General features: G+C 38.4%; 2 protein-coding genes across 2 annotated transcripts; one reads left to right on the top strand and one right to left on the bottom strand.

Moving 5' to 3' along the window:
- The first annotated feature begins 772 nt into the window (after window positions 1-772).
- On the top strand, window positions 773-15,660 carry LOC113670479 (protein unc-45 homolog A). The gene is made up of 32 exons (XM_089188537.1): window positions 773-809; window positions 1,089-1,210; window positions 1,583-1,636; window positions 1,745-1,834; window positions 2,420-2,483; window positions 2,865-2,968; window positions 3,336-3,392; window positions 3,630-3,747; window positions 3,960-4,020; window positions 4,551-4,645; window positions 4,995-5,127; window positions 5,459-5,512; window positions 5,927-5,996; window positions 6,579-6,671; window positions 7,097-7,165; window positions 7,397-7,462; window positions 7,536-7,630; window positions 8,139-8,226; window positions 8,633-8,686; window positions 8,884-9,024; window positions 9,636-9,680; window positions 10,107-10,177; window positions 10,327-10,393; window positions 10,703-10,816; window positions 11,244-11,294; window positions 11,384-11,448; window positions 11,861-11,978; window positions 12,451-12,542; window positions 13,140-13,203; window positions 13,299-13,363; window positions 13,470-13,524; window positions 14,773-15,660. Exons 4-32 carry the CDS (start codon window positions 1,784-1,786, stop codon window positions 14,923-14,925), a joined length of 2,373 nt encoding a protein of 790 aa, XP_089044663.1. The 5' UTR covers window positions 773-809; window positions 1,089-1,210; window positions 1,583-1,636; window positions 1,745-1,783; the 3' UTR covers window positions 14,926-15,660.
- Window positions 15,661-16,558: 898 nt separating this feature from the next.
- LOC113670466 (uncharacterized) lies at window positions 16,559-22,667 on the bottom strand. Its single transcript, XM_089188545.1, has 8 exons — window positions 22,525-22,667; window positions 21,554-21,898; window positions 21,012-21,258; window positions 20,171-20,505; window positions 19,678-19,767; window positions 18,367-18,577; window positions 17,363-17,559; window positions 16,559-16,790 (listed from the first exon to the last, which is right to left on the bottom strand). Exons 2-8 carry the CDS (start codon window positions 21,872-21,874, stop codon window positions 16,599-16,601), a joined length of 1,593 nt encoding a protein of 530 aa, XP_089044671.1. The 5' UTR covers window positions 21,875-21,898; window positions 22,525-22,667; the 3' UTR covers window positions 16,559-16,598.
- Window position 22,668: the final 1 nt, after the last annotated feature.

The raw sequence follows: 22,668 nt of genomic DNA, 5'->3' as shown, positions 1-22,668 counted from the left end.
TTGAAAATACTCTAGGATAACCTGCAATTATTATCAGTAGTATTCTATAGACAACAGGAGTGTAATAAGTAATACTATTACAGTTGCTTTAAGCAACAGAAACAGGACAAGTTCTTCCAGTCATGCTAATTAGTCTCATATGCAGACTGAATCCTTACCTGAGAATCTTTTTATCCAAAGGATTCTGAACACCAAGGTGCCCTTGACCTCAAGACAGAGGGAAATCAGTATTTCAAGGAAGAGAAATATGAATTAGCAACATCCTGTTACACTCAAGCTCTCAAATTATTTACACCAGAAGAAAAGGACAAAGGAAAACTGAAAGATAGAGGAGTGATTCTGAAGAACAGGGCAGCTTGTTATTTGAAACTTGTGAGTATTATACATGCTGTTTTAACGGGTCTGGTTTTTATCACATATGTAGATTTCTACTAACCAAGGTCAACATCAGAGTTGGTAAAATTGCAGACCCAGTTTTTTTTTCTTTGATTTGTGGCCCACTGAACCTCAATGAGCTTGGCCATAAATCAAAGGGAACAAAACATGGATCCATGACTTAAAAAGTTGACTGAGAACACATCTTTTTTTTTTCTTTCACTTTTCTACTGGGTTTGACTGGATCAGAAAATTGATTTTCAGTCCCTTGCGACAGCTTAAAATGATTGAGGCCAAGTAAAGACAAAACATGTACAATTCAACTCAACACTGTGGTGGAGTGAGCAAAACACTCCTCTCCATGTATTGATTATATAGTAATTATTTTCAATTTCAGGAGAAGTATGAAGAAGCTGTAACTGATGCAACTGAGGGTAGGTTAATTATTTGAAGTCTAAGGAAAGATTGTCATAAAAAATTGATATGCAATTTATTGTTATAACATAATTTGATTTCATAATGTTATGTCATTTCTTTAGGACAAGACTTCTACACTTTTTCTTTTCTGATCTTGTTCTTGTAATTAATCAAGGTGACAATTAAAGAACTATTAATTTTTTAAGATGTGCTACCTGAAATTGTAATTTTAGCATTGAAATGTTTGAAACTAATTGACTTGTAGATTTGTTTGTTTGTTTGTTTTTTTCTGGTAGCACTGGAGGCATTACCAAATGATACAAAAGCCCTCTTTAGGAGATGCCAGGGACAAGAAAAACTTGGAAGACTTGAGGCTGCATTCTGAGATGCAAGGACTCTCATCCATATTGAACCAAAGGTACAGTGTATGATATCAGATTCCTTACATACAAACTATACTAATACCAGAACTGTTTTAGAGTTGGTAATTTTGAATTATCAAGAGAAGTGGAAAATGTAAATTATCACTGTAACGAGTTTCAAAGCTGTTGTTTTGAGTGTTAGTCCTTTGTCAGAGCAAATGACGAAGGGCTATTGCTTGAAACGTTAGCTTTTAAACCCTTAACAGTGACCAATTTATTTTATCAACTCAATTGATAATACTAAATTACCCTGTCATACTCTCCCAGGGATGCAGCACCACAGTCTCTTAAGAAACTTACCCCCCTTTATTCACCTATTTTAAAGTTGCTTCCATTAAATAATACTAACTGAATAATTCATGTTCCAGAATACCACTGTTCAGGAGACTCTTAAGAGACTTGGAGCACAGTTACAAGCAAAGGTACCAACAGTAACTGTTTGACTCGTGATTCATGGATTGTTGATTTACTTAACTCAAAAACTTTAATTGACCATGTGCCTTCTAGACCTTGATATTCTTCATTTATAGACTGATCGATGCCGCACCACTGATGGTCTTGTGGGGGAGATGTTTACTTCCCTTTTCAGTAATGAAGAGAGTGAAGAGAAAAGAAAGCAAGTAAGGGCTAATGTCTTAACCTAACTCCCATGAGTGATCAATACAGAATTTCTCCTTACAATATCAATACCATATCAAGCAGACAAGTGATGAGAATAAAGGAAAATATTAATGAGGAGATTATTTGTTGATTCAATACCAAATTCTCCAAACTGACATCACAACAACTATATGGTAGACAGTCAGGAGAATTACTAATGAGATCTTGGGAGTTAAAGGGTTAAATGTTACTGACAACATCGAATGTGTCTCAGGCTCGGAAAGTCATGAAAATTCAGCATGGTTTATTTTCTTAAAAGTCATAGACTAAATAATTATTTCCTGAGAACCAAATATTTTCAATGAATTTATTGGTGCAATAAATGTTAGAATTTTGACCAACCAGGGTGGTTGTACTATTTCAGTTATCTTAAAATAATCATTAACAGAGTTTTGTGTTGCCCAAGTCTCTCTAGCATGGACATCCAAATTTGTTAAATGATTGGAGGCTAGTCCTCTTTTTTGAAGCAGTGACTGCAAGAATTATTTATACTTTTCACAGATCAGAATGATGATATCACAGCTTGGTTTTTTCTATGATCCTAGGCCATTAAGAATCTTGTGATTTTAGCTAATGATGAACCAGGAGCTCAAAGGATATTTAGAGGAGGTTGGTTTTTTTTTTATAATTTTATCTATCAATTACAATTTGCTCTTAGCTAATACATCAGTTTTAATTAGTGGTCATATTTCCCAACAGTGTGCTTTTATGTAAGCTTTTAACATATTTGGCCAATTGATAAGTTCAAATTTTGTCTGAAAAAACATCTTAACTGACTGGTTTTAATATGCATTTAAGTCACTAAAGTCCTTCCATGTGAATTGAAATGGTGCAAAACTTAATTACAGCCACAATTAAGCTGACTACCTAACCAACTTTGTAATCTATGTCTGTTACTTAAACTATGAATCCATGTTTTTTTTCCACCATGTCAAATTCCCTGCCCTTCCACCTGGTTAATAAGGACATAATATAATTTTTTTTTTAAAGGTGAATTACCAAGAGTGGTATCCTTGCTGAACAGTGGGTCTGATGAACAGACAGTGGCAATGCTGAAAGTCCTTAAAGGATTGTGCACCAACTCTAAATTGAGGGTAACTTGAAATTAAGTGAAGCATTTTTTTAACTACATGTGAATCAGAAAATTACAAACCATGAGGATGTCAACTGCAATAGGCAAGATACTTTTTAATCAACATATTAAACACTAACATTTCATTCCCAAATTATGTATTTAATTGATTTGTCACTACATTTATTGGATACATCTATGAGAGAAACATCCAAGGATGTCTTTCTATGGTTCAGGCTGATCTATAGCTACATATGTATTTCATTTGTGTCATGTTTCAGTTGGCATGTTCCATAGTTTCACTCATTCACAAGTTTTTCAGTGAGTTATCTCAAGGAAAATATTATTAAATATTCTGACCCAATTCACCCTTGCTTGTTTTGTTTTAGACATTATCTGTTTTAAAGGAAGTTTCTTTGTCAAGGCTGTTAACTCTGATTGAATCAGTAAGTATCTGGTTATTAGGTTGATACATTCTATGGAGGAATTATCATTTTCCTAAATGTAAATTCTTGGACATGCAATGATCAAAGCAAACTTGATAGTTATGTCTATGGAGCTTACAGACATAGACTTTGACTTGATAGATCTCATGTCAAGTTGTTATGATAACAACTTGACACAACAAGTTGTTATGATAACAACTTGACACAAGATCTAACAATATGTATTTTAATCTTCAGCCAGTGACTGAAGTTTCAACAACAGCAGTTTTAGTCCCACAACAAGCCCTGGAGTCACTTGTTCCGTTACCACCAGACAAAAAGAAAATGAAGGATCAACAACCACCACAGGAATTAGGTACACAGCAAATTACTCAATTGCAAAGTAGGCATTGTCCTGTACACACTAGATGGAATTTATTTGTCAGTCTATACATGTGTACCTTCTTTTTGGATTCGTAACATGACATGCAATATACATGTATATATTTACAATCAGGCAGAAATTGAGGTATGGTTATGATAGTGTTGTGTCATAATTAACTTTTTTTTCATATTTAAATATTTTAGAAAATAAGGAAGAAATTCAAGGTCTTCTAACATTGCTCATGGATGCTGCGATGAGTGAAAAGTAAGTGGGACACAATAGTTTATATCTGGCAACTTAAGATATGATTATGTTGATAGTAAATAATTATGAAAATTGTACAAATATTTGACTTGCGAGACTACTCAAGATTAATCTAGTTACAAATTCATGAACATTTTCATAAGTACATGTAAAGTTATCATGTAACTATTTGTGTCCGTCATTGCCAGGGTTTTTTTTAAAGTAGGTGTTGAGGAAATAGACTCTTCAGTTAACTTAAGAGAGTAAAGGTATAGAAATGTGCAGGGGTGTGGCCAGCTTTTGACTTGTTGTAGGCCTGTACCTTAAGAAAGTTAAATTTTTGTGTCAAAATTTGCAAGAATTATATTATGAGTCAAGTGGGTGGAAAAAAAAATGCTGGGTGTCTCAGGACCATAGGTTGGCTCTCTTCCCTCCCCCCCTCCCCTGGGAACATATATATATATGCCTGCAAGAATACAGAGGAATACAGAAAAAAATTTATTTTAATTTGTTTTAATTTGTGTTTTGTTTTAACTTTTGATATATGGTAGAGTTGGTGCTGAGAGTCGTGATGCAGTGATTGATGTTTTTATCAAAGTTGTTCCAAAAAACAAACTGGCTGTTGAACTACTTGTGAAAATTGGAGGTAAAGTGTTAAATAAGGTGACACAAGTGATAATGATTTGACATGTACATGCTTGTTTAACTCATTTTTTCATTGGCTTTGATCATGTATGCATTACTGTAGAACATTGCTTACTCACACTTTGTTAAATTAAACTTCACACTAACTTGACCTTAGAACCGTCTCCCCTTGAATACTTTGTTCAGTCATCCACATTTACCGTCATCAGAGACATTCCAGTCAGTTACCACCTTTTCACAAGTGCTGGGAAATTTTTGTTCAAATGATTTTCCCTCGCCCATCTCTGGACAATATTATGATGAACGATTTTTTATGACATAACTCATAGAACTGTCCTTTCTCTCTGTAGGTATTCGTAAGCTGATGGTTATCGCTGCCAGTACTGCTCCTTTGGAGTCTCAAGGGAAGGAAGCCCTTGCAGTGTCTAACAATACTCGAATGCACATTTCTGTTGCTCTGGCAAAGATGGTGGACTCTTTTGGGTAAGTTTTAACCTCTTTTTTACCTCGTGTTCTGTCTAGCAACATATGGTAATGTATCTTTTAGACATCTGTTATTCTCGTACAGATCTGTACGGACTTTGTTGGGTGGTTTTAAAAATACACCTGTCTGGTAGCAAAATCTAAATCGGCTGAAAACTCTTCAGGAAGGAGAAAAGCAAGGCATACATTATACCCATTCGTATGATACAAATAGGGGTGTTTCTGCTTACCACTATGAGCTTCTCCTCAGAACTGTATTTTGATGATAACACAACTTTCTTTGCCTCCACTTCCTTCATTAGAATCTTAAATTATTGAACCATTTTTTCAGCTATCATGAAAAGGAAAAAGAACCTCTTATGGAAGATGCAACGGTTGCTATCAGGTACAGTTACTAATTGCCCGCACAAACGACAGTAAAACCAATCTCAACTTAGTCACTCGCGCTTTCCCGCGCTTCAAGCAAGTTGCCTGCTTTTACTTTGAGTTCTCATTGGTTAATGATGACGTCAACCTTTGTTTTGATTGGTTTTTGAAATAATTCTAATTGAGATTTGGTTTTTCGACGCTCAGCTGGAAACTGTTTCATTGTTCGTCGCAGCCATCACTCGGTCTCCTTACGCAGCGCTTTTAATTTTCTCTCTAAGAGATCGAACGCGTTGCGTTAGAGGGAGGTGGTGAGATTAGAGTGCACGGTGCATGTGACGATAAAACTTTCTCTATTTGTCTTTTAAATGCACTTCTGTTGTTCACACGAGATGTTCAGTGCATTTTAACTGAGTGTGACTTTATTTTACAGCCAGTATCTCAATCAAAGCAGCCCGGAAGCGCACATCAAAGGAGCAACAGCGTTAAGTTGTCTTTTCCAGGTCTGATACTCGTTCAGATACTTTGTTAGCTTCATATAATAAAACTTAAACTAGGACACTAGTAAGGTTGAGAAGCGCTGGTCTACAGCAGTGAGACAAACAGCATCCACAGAATTTTATCTAATCGAGGCAACGCGCGTCATTGTAAACAATATTTCCTTCAGACTTTGTGCGTTAGTTGGACGAAAGTCTGGAATCTTACTGGCTATCTACGTATGCTTTCTATGCGCGGAGCGCATGTCGGTTTCATCAGCAGAAAGCGACATGGAGTATTGCTACCCAGTGGACGAAATACTAGTCCACCGTTGGTCTTCTCCCCTTCCATCACTAATTCGTCGCGTTTCCATGAACGTTTACTGATACCAGTACCATACTCCTGGTTTTGGAGAGGTACTAGTGACGAGACTTGCAATCGTAAGTAAGAATGTGTTACATTGATTTAACGCCAAGTTTTCCAAATTTTTTTCGCAATGAATTAAAATTGATTTCCTCAGAGCAAAGAGGTTAGTAGAGCTGGTCAACGAACCATAAACTAGTTCTAGAGGAAATTCATTCCTTTGTATGATCATCCCATCTTTTTAGGGAGTACAGGAAGCGGCAGCCACTGTTCTTGGCAATGAAGAATTTTTGGGTAAAATGGTCGCACTTGCGGAAAGGGAAGACCGCGTGTCTCAGGTTTGAACCTTTTCCTTTAATTCTTGTTTTTTTAGGTAAACATTGTGTTATGATTTAAAATAATGTTGTTGGCTAATGATAATGAGTGTTACATGCCTCAATTTAGAGGAAAGATAGGGACGAAGGAAAAGAAAAAGATGAAGAAAGCCTCTTTCGTAACATATTTTGTTTTATAGTAAAGTTTGGTTTATATTTTGTTTTGTATGATAGAACGTCTCTGACGCAAACTTAATATTTAAAACTCGAATTTTAAGACTTTTTTCTCAGGCTCATCATCTCGCTCGAACTTCCTGCCATCTGAAACAGTGAACCATTTCCCTTGACTATTCGAGCTATCGAGTTCTACTGCTGTATTTCCGGCATCAAGATTTCATTTACTTATGCCTGTAATTTTTTGTTGATTTATTTGTTCGTTTATTTGACAGATTGTTGCATCTGAAACATTAGCCTTAGGAGCGTCTGAAAAGAAATTAAGCACAGTACTGAACACAAAGGTAAATGGTTATGGAGTTCTTTAGTGCATCGCCTCGTAGGAAAGCTCAGCTTGCCTACGGAGCAGGCTTCAGATAAAAATTAGAGCGTGTATGGGCAGTAGGAAACGCGCAAAAAGATTAACTAGTTCGGAAGTGATTAGCAAGCGTTATTCAATTGCGAGGCCCCAACTTGGAGTTGGTATTCGACCTAGTGGTTTCAAGTTTAAACAGACTTGTGATTTTTCTTAACAGGCGTTACCTGTTTTGAAAGACTTGTATCATTTAAAGGATGACAGCATAAGAGTCAGAGCCTTGGTGGTGAGTTCATTTATTTTACTGTGTAGTCTTGAAGGCTACTTTTGTTTGAGCGCGAGGCCTTGTTTCTCTTTAGGGTCTTTGTAAACTTGGTACCACGGGAGGAGGGACTGTGAATGATCAGACATTCGTAGAGGGAGCCACATTAAAGTTGTACAAATCAGTGCGTAGGTGAGTGTGGTAAATAAGTATCGTATATATCAGTACTCTATGGCTTGTCACAGGTCAGGAAGGTAGATAAGGCAAAGTCTGTGCTCGGGTCGAGTGGCCCTACCAGTTGGAGCTTATACCGGTTTTCTTAGAATGAAGAGACTGGGGGTAACCCTTCCCCTCCCCTCCCCTCCCCTCCCCTCCCCTCCCCTCCCCTCCCCTCCCCTCGCATTTCATCAGGCTTCCCTGACAATTACCTGGTGTTCATTTTTACTCCTGGGTAGAGAAAGGCGCATTGAGAGTCCAGCGCACGCGCACTAACCTCAGTCCACCGCGTCTCCATAGGAAAGGAAATAGTTAGCAAAAATATAACACAAAAGGGAAAAAAGAAAGGATAAAGACTCTTAAAGGGCAGTAAAAAGTCAGTTCGGATCTGTGAGTCGGTCGTTCAGCCCGAATGCACTTAGATGAATGGATCGTTAAGCGACAATGAGTATGGCGACCTCTTCTGGTTTGTTTCCTTTTTCAGTTTCCTGACAAAATCTAAGAAAGATTTAGAGCTGCGTAAATGGGCAGCTGAGGGATTGTCCTTCCTTACTATGGACGCTGATGTTAAGGTAAGGTAATGCTGAGTCTTCGTCCAAAATCGGACACTTGTGTCTAAAATCGGACACTTGTGTTCAAAATCGGACACTAATGCCTAAAACCGGACATGTTTAAAAGCGGACAATAACTGAAAATCGAACAGCAGTTTCTAAGATCGACTCTAATATCTAAAATCTGATACTAATGTTTGAATTCGGAACTTAGTGTCTAAAATCGGAAAATAGTGTCCAAAATCAGACAGTGGTGTCTCAGATCGACTCTTATGTCTAAAATTGGACTCTTATATCCAAAATCGGACACAAGTCTCCAAGATCAGACCATCACTATCTATCAAACCTCGATATTCTTAAATTTCGTGTACAAATATTCTTTGAACCCCTAAAAACCGTATTATTTTTTCTTTCTTTTCAATTGCAGGAGACCTTTCTTAAAGATCAGCAGGCCCTTAGGTCACTCATGGAACTAGCAAAGGTAAAAGATAAAACTGAAATACTTTACATGTCTAAACACTGAAAATGCGCGTTTTGATGCACGGAAGAGGCCTGTAAGAAAACTTAAGGAAATATTCTTCCGGTATGGGAAATTTTGTTGAGGCAGACGCTTTTGTGTACGTGAGAGACAGAGTGGTGAACTAAACAGTAATGTGTTACGCATATATTTTATCTCAGGCTAAAGATGGCTCACTGTTATACGGAGTTTGTCAAACGCTCGTCAACCTTACAAACACGTTTGACAAACCAGAAATTCCGGATGAAATGAAACAGCTTGGTGAATTTGCCAAAGTCAAGTTGCCGAAATTCTCCGAAAAGGTGAGCATAAAATCCTGTTGGAGAGTTTCGAAGGCAGCGTGAGGAAATTAGAATCCCGCTAGCTCGAGTTTCAGGAAAATGAATGACAGATTCGAGCTCTAACTGACATTTAATAACAACAAAGTTCTCTTTAAGGGAAACTGGTTAATACACGGGCTGGTTCGAGGTTCGATTCAATCGAGTTTTAGGTAAACATTTTCTACATTTTGTACTCTATGGTTTACCCTATGGTGTTATTTTCTGTGCCCGTTAACAATCTGATTCCTTGAAGTCTGTGAGCTCGACGACAGCAAGAAGACGTTGCTGTTGCCTCTAGTAGTGCTATGAACTTATTGTCTGAACGAGCATTCGAGATTACTTTGGCTTTACTCGCCAAATTGAACGGCGAATTCCAAAGTGAACGTGTGGGCCTTGAGAACTCAGATTTGTTTCCTTTGGCCCAGCTCGTGAAAAATGAATGGTAGCTCTATTGTGCGTGTAACTTCTTCAAAAAAGCTTGACAGTCTGATTACTCTGTTGCACTCTTTTTTAATTGCAAAAAATTACGTCAACCTTTAAAGTGACTTTTTATCTCAATTCATCAAGAGATCAGTCGATTGACTTTTTTGTAGGACGGCGAGGAATACGTCAAAAAGAGAATCAAGAAACTTGTCGAGGTGAGATGATAATTTTCCTAATACGTATATTATTCGAAAACCAAATTCAATAATTTTTCATTTCTTGTTTAACGCAGGTGTAGTTATATACAATTTTATGAAGAAAATGTTATTTCATACATACTGAGACTTATACTGTCAAGTATCGTCGTTCGTCTCTGATTGGACGAAGGATGTAGTTTCATTTTCGTTCGCTCCAATCTTTGAATTTAATTGTGAAAAATCTAAGTTTGTATCAAATAAAAACATCATACCATGGAAAGTGCTTGAACGACTTTTATTCATGTGATGCATTAAAGAAACTCACTCGTTCGTTTTTTTTAATGCATCGCAACTCATAAATAAAAATCATTTGCATTTCCATGGAATAATCTCTATTTTTATGATAATGAGATTCATCAGTGATTGCACTTTCCTTGTCAACAGGAAGGTATATTATCAGCGCTTGTTAACCTGTCAGATACAGATAGTAATACCAGTAGAGAAATGATATCAAGGTGCGTTTCTTCCCTTTCTAGATTAAGGTTTTTATCGTCACTCATGGAAGTTAAATGGTTAAATAATTACCCGATGTGAGTTGTGACCAGGATCTTAACGATAGTGTAAGCAGAATCAATTGCTATAACTTTTTATTGTTTTTCCTCAGAGTTTTTATGGGGATAACAAATGAGCAAGAACACAGAGGTGTTACTGTGCAGCAAGGTGGAGTTAAGGTAAGAGAAGGGCGGGGAGGGTGCTTCTAAATAAGGTGTTCTCTTATTTCAGCCTTAAACTTAAGCATGGGTGTTCTATCTTTTGTTGTTCGGATCCAGAAAATTTTTGTCTTTCTCAGTGAATTGCTGACTCAAAGTTTAATCTGCTCATGACAGACAATTTTCAAAGACACCAAAAACGGATAAAAATATCGTTACCTTGTCGAGAAATGAAGATTTTAGTCTTGCATGAAGCAAGTTTTATTATCCTCTCATTCAGAATGCTTATATATGCCATATAATGCTAACTGTTTCGTCTTTTTTTTCTAGGCGTTGATCTCCCTTGCTGCTCAAAACACAGAGAAAGGAGAAGACTTTTCTGCGCAATCTGTGGCTAAAATTGCTATCACTATGAACCCGGAAGTCGCATTTCCTGGACAAAGAGTAAGGGATATACTTGATAATTCGTAGTCTACGTTTGGAAATTGTTGTGACGTGGTGCTTCGTCTAGGCTAAGGGATCGTTGCTCTGAAAGTTTTGTTGCAAATTCAAGTTTTTAACAGTGTGACCCTTTGAAGAAGAGTCCCCAACCACGCTTGCGTTCGTATTTGCAGGGCTAATTATCTTTCAAGCTTCGACAAAACGTTTAAAAAAACAATATAATTTTCTCCAGAAGGCGAACTCGTTGAGAATCGCGTTAAAAGATCCTTTCGCAAGTAGAAGAATTAGCAGTCTTGCCTTCCTAACTACACGTTCACTCTCGTGAAAGTTATCCTACCCTTGTTTTAATTAAGAAAGCTTTATGTCAATAAATTTATTTCTAACTCAGGGCTGATACAATTATCTACTGATTTGTTTCGTTTCTTGACAGTCTTTTGGCTTGGTTCGTCCTCTGCTGAAGTTACTGCATCCTTCTAAAACGGTGAGACATTTTCTTCCTCGCTTGAAATGTGGTATTTTCTTGGAAATTTTTAAAGATTTTTGACTACTGTACTTTTATTAACCTTGCAGGCCTTGCAACAATTTGAATCACTTATGGCTCTGACAAACCTGGCGCAAATGAACGACGAAGTCAGGTAAGACAAGAAAGGAATAAAACCACGAGAGTTAAACGCCTTCTTTTCCGCTCTCTCACATTATTTCGTGAGAATTAGTAAAAGTAGCAAAGAAAAATCCATCCTAACCACCGGGTGCGAGAACCCATGAATGCACCTTCTCTGGAAGATATTGCGCCCCGGAAACCAGCAAGAACTTCCATCGAGAAAAACAAATTGTCAAGACTCATCTTTCTCGAAACATCTGCAACACCTAGACAGTTCGCAAGACCACTTTAGCTCAGAGGGAAAGATTCCAGACTTCTGATTTTATCCGGCTCTTTATCGTAACACTATTATTATGTACCGTATCTTTTTCCAAGCCCTTTAACACTTATAAAAGGAGCTACTGCTGTGGTGTTTTTTTCATCAGATTTTCTTTTTGTGATTGTAGGCGGCACATTGTGAAGGAGCAAGGCTTTTCATTGATCGAAAGTCTGATGTTTGATGAACATGATCTGGTTAAAAGAGCCGCAACTGAGTGTATGTGTAACATGGTGCTTTGTGAAGAGGTACGAGGAGAAATTTAGTTTCGTTTTAAATATCATAGATTTTCAAACAAAGAAATGTATACTGTACGCGATATTCATCAAATCTGGGTGACGATCAATCCTTTAACCCCTAAGATTCATTAGCTTCTAATTTCTCCTCACAATATCACCCTTAAATCACACATTAAAGTCATGAGAATAAAGAAAATAATCACAATTTAGGAAGCTTTTGATTGTTAAACGAATTCTCCTTGTCAGCATCGGAGGATGAATAAAGAGAACAGTATGAAGAATATGAATACCAAAAGTGTGAAGGGTTACGAAAGTATTTCATGAGCCCCGCTTCCCCCCCGCTTCCCCCCCCCCCCAAAAAATCTATGGATTCCCTTCAGCTAAAGCTCCCAGTTATAAGCTCCCCGACCAGAACTTTACTGCGTCAACGGTATATTGGTTTTGCTTTTCTCCCTTTTTTTTTTTTTTTGCTTTGCTACAGGTATTCAAAATGTACGAAAAAGAAGACGCCCCTACAGAAAGAGTGAAGCTTTTGACTCTGTTGTCAGGCGAAGAAGACTTTGAACTGTCACGGTGAGATATTCATATTTGCCCGTTGTATTTCAGTGGTGCGCGTTTCTGAAAATTACCCTGATATTTGCTCGCTGTGATGTTAGACGGTAAGCGAAGGGAAGCTGCTGCAGGAGGGGTTCAATTGGGAGAGCGTAAGTGGAGCCGCAGACCGGACTAACTTTCAGAATCCTAAGATAGCAGAGGACGTTATGCTGCCATCAAATTAAGTCTGAGTCTCTGCCAAAGTTCCCCGTAGATTTTAACGAATTCATTAACTTATTGCAAAAGGGAAGGCATGGAGTTGCTTGTGTAGTAGATTTGGCTTTTTTCGTGGATTTTTGTGTCGGTATGATTGACCTTTGTCCACGATATGTAACGCAGCTATGTCCTTTTTCGTTTTCTACTTAACTTTGCTGAAAGTTCTCTGAGAGCATAGCCTTTTTTTTGCTAACCTCATGGCGGTGTAGGGGAAATACCAAAAATTAAAGTGAAGAAAGCAAATAATAAACGCAGACTAATGACGGATGGTAATTTTCCTAGGGCATCAAGGTGCGAGCAAACAAGGGCTATAATTTTAGCCAATTTTATAAGCCATCTTTGTTTCTAAATTTTATGTAGGGCGGCTTCTGGTGCATTAGCAATCCTCTCCTCGAGCGAGAAAGTATGCAAACAGATTATAAAGGTATGACAGCTAGTGTATCTTGTGTTGACACGTTTTCTCTCTTGTTGTAACCTTATACCTTAATTTGGTCTCAATAATTTTACGTTACTTTGCAGGTCTCATCTTACATGGACATCCAGAAGCAGCTGTTGGTTTCCGAGAAGAAAGAGCTCAGGCACAGGTAACGTTGGACTTTTCTCTTCAAGCGCTGACTCTCCGAGAATGATAATTTCTTTTCGGACTTTACACGAAGTTAACGCAAATGGTGTCACCATTCTCTTTTATAGAGGAGCTCATATTGCAGCCAACATGATATCTGCGAACAAGGACATAGCTACTAAGGTAGGATTTGCTTGATCGATTGCCTGAATTTTTTAGGCTGATTCAATCACCATTCGCTGGGCCGACTTACAGCTAGCTGAATGATAGTCGAATAAAAGTTATCTTTCGTATGAGAAATGGACAGCAAAACCGACTTAAAGATTAACTGAATCAAGGCACATTTAACCGCAATTGAAGTGACTGATGCACTTGCTTACGGGCGAACTTGCAGACAGACGAATGATGGGAGGAAGGACGAACTGACTGATAAACAGACACACTGACTCAAACTGACTTACTGATTGACTGACTTACCGGCAGATTGACTAGCTGACAGACTGACTGACTGACTGACTGACTGACTGACAGATTGACTAGTTGACAGGCTGACTGACTGACTGACTGACTGACAGATTGACTGGCTGACAGACTGACTGACTGACTGACTGACAGATTGACTGGCTGACAGACTGATTGACTGACTGACTGACAGATTGACTAGTTGACAGACTGACTGACTGACTGACAGATTGACTGGCTGACAGACTGACTGACTGACTGACTGACTGACAGATTGACTGGCTGACAGACTGATTGACTGACTGACTGACAGATTGACTAGTTGACAGGCTGACTGACTGACTGACAGATTGACTGGCTGACAGACTGACTGACTGACTGACTGACAGATTGACTAGCTGACAGACTGACTGACTGACTGACAGATTGACAGGCTGACTGACTGACTGACTGACAGATTGACTAGCTGACAGACTGACTGACTGACTGACAGGTTGACTGGCTGACGGACAGACTGATTAGCTGATTGGCTTGCTGACTAACTGACCTGCTGACTGGCTGAGAGACTGACTGACTGACTGATCGACTGACAGATCGATAGGCTCACTGACTGACTGACTCTGATCGACTAAGTTACTGACTGACATGATTACTGGCTTACCGACAGACCAATTTACCCGCCCACTGGCTGAGAGACTGACTGACTCACTGACTCACTGACCGATGGACTGACTCTGATCGACAGGCTGACCGACTGACTGACACACTAATTGTCCGACAGGCTGACTCGTTGATAGAGTGACTGACTTTTTGACTGATGGACAGATTGACGGATTGGCAGATTGACAAAGTTACAGGATGACAGATCAGCTGACTGACCGACTAACTCAGCTTATTACACCCTAAGTGTCATTTAATGTATCCGTGTGCATTTTTTAAATATCTTTCTTTTCTTGTCGTTTAACGCAGCTGATTGAAAGTGAAATTCTCGAGATCCTGATGGTTTTCTCTAAAGACAATGATCCTGACATGTCAATGGTTAAAGCGTGCGCTGAAAGAGCACTGGAGACTGCTGTGGAACTGAATCTTATTAAAGAAAATGACGATCAAGATGCCAGTTGATGACAGCGAAAAGGTGTTCAGTTAGCGTAGCTAGGAGAGTTTTATAACCTCAAAGTGGTACAGTCATTCTAAACTAATTTTACTTATGAACTGATACGATCGAGAAACAAAAAGCTGTATTGAAGCTATCCCACAAGCCTTTGGTCCCTTTCGAAGCGTTCTTTTTTGGTTTACCCTGACTAAGCCTTAGTCGATTTTGTTCATGCTATAAAAGCGATATTTGTGCAATTTGAGGTCCTGAGATTACCTTTAAATGCACGACAAAGTCATTTATACGGTTTTTTTTTAAGAAAAACCAAATTGTTACAAAAGTAAACGTTTTAGCTATAAAGGTAAATTGTTTTTTTATGCTTTGTAATGAAATTTTTGGTAAAAAGGCAAACAAACAAACAAAACACAAAAAAATGAAAAACACGTCATGTTTTTTTGTCATGTATGAATATGAAAATCATTGTATGTTATATTTTGGAAGAGTCGCTTGACAATTTGACTTCAACATTTCCGAAAAAGGAATTTTCAAAACCGTTCGCCCTTCACCAAATGTACCAAAAGCGTTTAGAATGTCGTCAATAGTTACACATTTCAAAGATGTATCACGTATTCTGTAAATGGGTTGTTCCCGTTAAGCAGAACCCGACCATGGAGTGTTAATCCTACTGAGACTACCACGACGTATTTTTAGTATATTTTATAACATCTGAAGTTGTTTTGTGAATAAAATGGGTGTGGTTTATACATGAATTACTCAGTTTTTGTCCGCTGACGTTTGTTAGTCTTCAGGTTGTTGACATCGTGTTTCAATTATTGCTAAGTTTTTTGAGGAACCTTGAGTGGTCATGTAGCCCCATCTTATATTTAACAAATATTCACCGAAGAATAGGGGAATAGTTGTCTTAATATGTAACACACAAAAACCAAATTAGTTTTCTTTTTCTGTCAACATATAAAAGAATGGTCGGAAATTAAATTGTTGACACGCGATTTCATTTCTTCGGCCGCTCGGAGGTGAGTGGCACCTGCTGATCACTTCCAAAGTAGCCAATCAGTGCGCAAGAAAGGCACTATTTTTTTTCCTGTTCCATTGAAATACGTGCAATCTTTTGGGGAGTGGTATACTTCATATCTCAGTTTATTTGTGTCTTGACGTACCCCCTCATGAGCGTTTTACAAAGACTTACGAACTCAGACCCTTATCCCTAGGAACTACTATACATATTGCGCTGTAGGACGTAGCGTGGCGAGGTGTGATGACGGGGTGATAACTTCATCAGGCAAACGAGGATGGAATGGTACGAGCTGGGGGTTTTGCAGCCTGTTTATCAGTATTTGATGTTGGCTTAGATTTCTCTCTAGGTGAAGTATAGTCGTTTGTCTCACGATGAAGTCCCTTCAGATGTGGATCACGATGTTTAGACTGCATACTGCTAGTCTCAGTACAGGCGATAAAGTGGACTAATATTTTTAGTTTCATACGACGCCCCTAAAAATAATAATAATAAAAAAGCCATTCTCGACTGTTTTCCTTTACCCAAAGGAATCGAAATCTTCATATTCCAATTCGGAAATCTTGAACCAATTGAGTACAGCATGACGTCATAAGTCAGATCGGAAATTTTTAACCAGAGAAGACGCATTTTAAATTCGTCTGTTTATTTCAATGGCAGTATATGAGTTCATTTCCTTTTATTGTTGTTTAAATCGACATCAGCGTCTCGTCTTAGGATAAGAGGGGAATCCAATAATTCGACTTCCGGTTTGACTGTGGCATTGCGCTTTTGAATCCCACAATCCTCCGGTGTCTGTGGGTATGCTTCGGGCCAATACATGAAAGTTGTCCAAACATTCATGTGGGTGAATAGTTCTCGCTGAGAAAAAATAAATGAATAGAAAAAAGATAAGGAAATAAATCGTTATGGTAAATTGGGGAGTCAGAGGAAGGGTCATACCTAGACCTTCCGCTGTCAAACGTGGTAACATTTCAGTCATACAATAAGATCTGGGCACAAGATTAGTTCGGAGGATTTTGATGATGCCACAATATTATTTACCTGACTCCCCCCCTAAGGCTCTGTTATTCTGATAATCCCCCACTCGTTGAGTGTCACTTTTCTTTATACTTTGCTGGTCCCCAGTCCATTACTCCCTGAAAACCATGATCCCCCTTAAGTCCTCTGACCCCCTTAGGAGATGAACAATGATTGCATTGGTGCCTTAATCACCGTTACTAGCCCCTTCCCCCTTAAAAGATCAAATTTGACATCCCCCTCTCACCAGTACCAACCCCTTTATTCCTTCCCTTTTCACCAGGCCCCACCTTTCAGAGGGTGGATAACGCCATTTAGTGGAGAATTGTTTAAAAGAAATAGAACGTTCTCGGCCATCTATGGGATAGCTATGTCTAGCCATCGAACGACTGAAGCCAGTTGGGCAAACTTACATTCAGATTTTTGTAGGTTATTTGTGCACTGCAGTCCAATGTCGGATCAATTGGTATGGAAAGGCGGTATGTTCCAAATACACTTCGACATTCTTCTTCCCCCGCCAAAGCGTCATCACAAGGTGCGGCTATGAGCGGATGACAGCACATCCCTGTCAGGCGCCTGTCGTCTTTTGTCATACAGTAAAAACCGCCATCTAGGGTTAAAAAAGTTCAACTGTTGAATTCTTCCATTTGAAATTAAGACAACGCATGCGTAGTTGCTCTTAATAATAGCTCACCATTTTCCCCACAAACACCAGCTCGCGCTAGGGTAGATTCTTTTCCTATCAGATAATGCTGAGATGGTAAGGCCTATTGAAATCAGTACGCTTTGCATGTCCGTTTGGCTTCAAAGTAATTCCCCTGATTAAGAATCCAATATTTTATTCGACAAAAGATAATTTCACAAATCGACTTTGATAAAGCGTGGTTTATACTCTTATCGACAACGATATTCGTTATCACAGTGATCAAAATGTTGTGGACTCACGAGGCGCAGCAGCTGTCGATTTTTTTTACCTCAGTATCGAAGGCAATTGAAACGATTCTTTCAGTGCAAGTCATCCATGTTTAAGGTCTGATAAAGGCATTGCGTGACACGCTGACGCAAGCAGCGTTGTCTGTACTCTTATCGATAACGGCAAATTGACCAATCAGATTGCGACATTGCTGCAAATTGTGATAATTTTTTTTCCTGAGAATTAGGGGTGAGGAGAAACTCGCATTTCATAAAATTGTGTGCAAATTGTGAGAACTTGTAAATTTTAGCATCCTCGGGAAAGCAAGTTCATTTCATCACTTTGTTGTTGCACAGATCGATGGCCATATATCATTTTTATTTTTATAATTTTCTTTTTTTCATTTCCGTTGAAATACTCAAGTGAATGAGTGAACAAGGAAACTGTAAAAACTAACAGTTTGGAAGGTTTATTTAAATATTTAAAACATATTTAGCCACTTACCCTTCCCTTGTTCTTTTTCCTGTCTGCACTTGTCCTCATTAGTTATCTTGAAACGATCGAAGTTCAAATATCGCCAAGAGGCCATTGGCTGATGGAAGTCTTTGATCTCATCGCCAATCCTAAAGTAAGATCTTCCCAGTGGTCTGAGCTTTAGATGAACTTTATCTGGGACGCTCTGGTCTTGGCCTGCACCGTATAGCTCCACATACATCTTTTAAAGATAACAAAATATTTACACTATGATTAAAGTTTTTTAAAATCATCTTTCTGAGAATCCTTCTCTTTGATGCATTGTTGTTTAAATTCCTATTTGCTCGTGGTTGTTTTGTCTGATCTGGTCGGTAAATAGGAGTATTACAACGTATTGGACTTGACGATGGCTTTATTCTGCCTATCCAACTCGTGGTCCTCAACAACAACTCTAGTCAGGCGTTACATGCCCCACTGAGGGGGAGTCTGGGTCCTAATACACTACAGTGGGGAAAGCCAAAAATTCACATCAGTAACTTTTTTATATTTACTTTCCATCAATAGAATACTACTACTACCTTTCTATCCAGATATGGCAATCTTATCGGTTACGCTACGCGCAGTCTATTCCGTTCTATACGATAGGCCTAGTTATACAACCATTTTGATTGGTTTCTTACATATAATCTATTGGAGGACAGGTGTGACTGATATTTATCATTATTCAATAAAAGCACGATCATTAGTTCTCGATATCCATGGATGATAATTGATTCGAACTAAGCCCTCTTCTATTTTCACGCAATGAAATCTTAAGCACAAAATGCGACTGTTAAATGAGGTCTTCAGGGACAAAATTCAGAAATAACATCGAAATTTATAAGGCGAAAAAAGTGAGATCAAAAAAACCTAGATTTAAACACTTTAAGTTCTTTTGAAGGAAAGTGAGGCTTGTGTAAGATAAATCCTATTTAGCCTTCCATCAGTAATGATCTTGGAATGTTTTGCAAAACCTTCAACATAGGACGGTAAATGACAACGTCGATGCAAGTAACTAAACGGAGGTAAGTTTCTGAAGAAGCTGTGGTGCTGCGTCGGTGGAAGAGTGTGACAGGGTAATTCGGTATTATCAACTAACTTAAAATGACCACCGTAAAGGGGTTTCGAAACTGACGTTTCGAGTGTTAGCTTTTCATCAGAGCAAATGACTCTTTATGGTGGTCAATTCACGTTATCAACGCAGTTGACAAGACCAAAGTAACCTGTCGATGCAAGTAGTTGTATTCAAATCTGTTAAGTTTACAACATTACTTAAACAGCTCTGTATCAACCTGTATGTACCTTCAAGAGGCGCACATTGTAGCAATCTTTACAGGCCTGATCAATGTCCAAGGAAAACGTCGTGTAACTCTTGTATAACTCCTTGAACATCTAAATAAATGAGGCGAGAGGATCAAGTAGGACAATTCGGCGTTGTTAATAAGTTGTGCTACAAAATATCATTGCGCGGATGCTTGTTTATTTATCTATGGAGGATATTTGTGGAAATCATAGAGTTTTCAGGGGAAACAGAGGATGGACCAGTCGTCGCCAACAGAGTGTAAGGGGAAGGGGGGACTTCGAAATAGCTGCCAAGGATGAGGGAAAATAAGAATAATATAGATAGAGCCAAGCCTAAAATCGGAGCTCGCATTTTTTTTTCTCGCACGTCTCAAGGACTAGGACTAGAGGACTAGAACTCAGGTCGTCCGACTCGGAGCTCAGTGCACTGACCACCGGACTACTGAACAAAACCCACAGTACAGTCGACAAGAGAAAAGAATGAGGTCCATACCGTTGGATCTTTCGTCTTGTCAAAAGACCATTTGTATATACCAATTTTGGGCTTTTTAGTCGTAAAACAGCTTCGAGCTGCCATTTCAATGTTGTTTATTTCTTGTAAAGCCTTTGTCAAGGAAGTAACTCCTTGAAGATGTCCAGAGCCTTTTGTGAGGGTTGCAGCGCGACGCTGAAACTTTGCCATCTTTTTGTCCATGTTCCACAGGGACCGGAACTCAAAACCCTTGTAGAACAAGTACAGCTGCTTGGAAAAACTGGTCTCCAGTTCTTCATAGATATTCAAAAGGTTATCAATAAACTCCTGCCGTACGTTGTCGGCTATTGGGGTCCCTGGAAAGTTGTCAGTTGAGGTAAATATAAAGTTGTGATGGTTAGAAAATGATGAATTCCCAACCCTTAATAATGCGATAGTAGTATAGCCCAAACCCATAATTTTTGTCTCAACCTGATTAATGCATATCGTGCTACCCATTATTGGATGACAATTTTTTAGAATATCGACACATGACAAAAATCGCGGGGATGGGGGGAGGGAGGGCTCTTCCATTTTCCTTTCCTCGTGCCGCGTTTGAGTCGTCGGTCAGTTCGTGCGCTTAGGGGTTAAATCTAGTTTCTTTTCCATACGTAGCTATGCAACTCATCGAACTGTGCTTACGGGCCAACATATGAATGGTCATAAGAATACAATGAAAGTTTACTACGGTAGCATTGATAGTTACCACGCTAATAAAAGCGCCACAACGTCGGCGAACACAAGAAATCCGGGATCTACCATAATTAAGAGCAGTTTATATTCTCTTGCTACAACATAGTTTCTTGAAGAAGAGAATTCTTACCCTTGGCTTTATTGACAGCTTTTATTTGCTTTTCTGTCTCTTTTAAATTGATGATGTCGTAATTATACGTGCCAATGTTGTTGTCTAACTCCATGACCTGCGCAATGAGATCAATCCTTGTTCCACCATCGATGAAGAATTTCTCGATTTCGCTCTTGAATTCTGCCGTCACTTGAGGTGGTAGATCAACGTCCAGCAAACAAACCAGGTCTGCCAGAAGCGCTTCCTTGTTTATTTCCAGATCCGCCTTTGGTTATGGAAAACGATACAACACGGACATAATTAATTATAGGTATGGTGTTACATGTAAGTACTGATTTAATCGCTCAGCTAACGCCCATCAAGTTTCTAGTTAACTTGACTTTATCTGTACTACATCCCCAATAAGTTAGCTTTGAGTTCCATCCATAGAGAGCCACAAAGATAACGTTGTGATATTCCTGTGGTATATCCACTTCCACATCCCATGGGATGTGGGTGTGTTGATATAGTGATGGAAAAGAAAAGGAAAATTAAAAAAAGAAACATTTGCACTATATTACCTCCATTATTTCTGGAACAGATTGTATATCCATTTCGTCAAAATTCAAGTCACTAGGATCTGCCAGAGCCTTGTATGCTTTTCCAAATCTCTCCCATTTTTCTAATTTGGCCTTGTTTTGTTGAAGCGTACCTCTATTGCACCTCAGAGCCTCGTTCTCAATAAGACTAAAGGCGGAACCAAGAGCAGCACCAGGATCTTTTTCTATAAGTGCACCTACGAAGCCTGTTACTCCCTGGAGTATTGCGAAGAAATGCTCCATATTTTTTTGAGCTTGTAACTCAACCAGTGTCGCCTTTAGCGTCTCTAAAGTGCTGCTCATGCGATTTTCTACCTGAGCGATGGACTAATCGGGTACAGGAGAGAGTAAACAAAAGCAAGGTAAGCTTCTTGATAAAAATGCGTTCAGTATCATTTGAAATCTCCAAAAAAAAAAAAAATTGAGTGTTGAGCATCAAATCAATAAACGTACAAAAAATGGAGATAATTTAAAACTGAAAATGAATAATGAATCAATTGACTTGCTGATCGATAGTTTGGATGAATCAATAAAGTAATTGACGAATTAATGAAAGGAAAAATAAATTAAACAGAATTGTTTTAGGACAAAATGAATAAATACATCATTGAAAGAATAAATGCATAAATGAATGAATGAATGAATGGCGAAATGATTGGAGAAATGAATGGAGAAATGAATGTATGAATCAAAAAAAGAAAAAAATTGTTAATTAACGAAAGTATAAATGAGTTGCTAGAGAATGTCAATTTTAATGAAACAAATAGGGATGGTAAAATGGAAAAAGAAAAGGAATTAGTTCTAGAATAAATCTGAAAAAAGGCTGTTTTAATACCAAGGAGCAGGTATCTAAAAAGTGTAATCCCCGAGTAAATGTTCAAGTTTCAAGGTCAAAAACCAAAAATTACGCAATACGAGTTTAAAATGTTAGTTTCACAAACTTATTACCTTACCTCTACATAAAGCCTCTTTTCGCTTTCATCGACTGCCCTTGCCGTTTTTAGTCGTTTTATTTGATTGCTGACCTGTATTCTGGCTGCCTTAGGCGCTAAGTCCTTCAGTATGTCAGTAATATCTTATTGTTGTTTAATTGATCT

This window comes from Pocillopora damicornis, chromosome 1 (genome assembly GCF_964200805.1).
Source record: "Pocillopora damicornis chromosome 1, jaPocDami1.2, whole genome shotgun sequence".
Taxonomy (NCBI): domain Eukaryota; kingdom Metazoa; phylum Cnidaria; class Anthozoa; order Scleractinia; family Pocilloporidae; genus Pocillopora; species Pocillopora damicornis.
This window is presented reverse-complemented; position numbering and strand designations above follow the sequence as displayed.

Coding starts and splice junctions, on each gene's coding strand:
- LOC113670479 (XM_089188537.1), top strand. CDS start 1,784: ATGTTTACTTCCCTTTTCAGTAATGAAGAGAGTGAAGAGAAAAGAAAG. Junction 4,021..4,550: donor GATGCTGCGATGAGTGAAAA/GTAAGTGGGACA, acceptor GATATATGGTAG/AGTTGGTGCTGAGAGTCGTG. Junction 5,513..5,926: donor GATGCAACGGTTGCTATCAG/GTACAGTTACTA, acceptor TTTATTTTACAG/CCAGTATCTCAATCAAAGCA.
- LOC113670466 (XM_089188545.1), bottom strand. CDS start 21,874: ATGAGCAGCACTTTAGAGACGCTAAAGGCGACACTGGTTGAGTTACAA. Junction 20,506..21,011: donor AGCTGTCAATAAAGCCAAGG/GTAAGAATTCTC, acceptor ACAACTTTCCAG/GGACCCCAATAGCCGACAAC. Junction 18,578..19,677: donor ACAATGTGCGCCTCTTGAAG/GTACATACAGGT, acceptor TATCTTTAAAAG/ATGTATGTGGAGCTATACGG.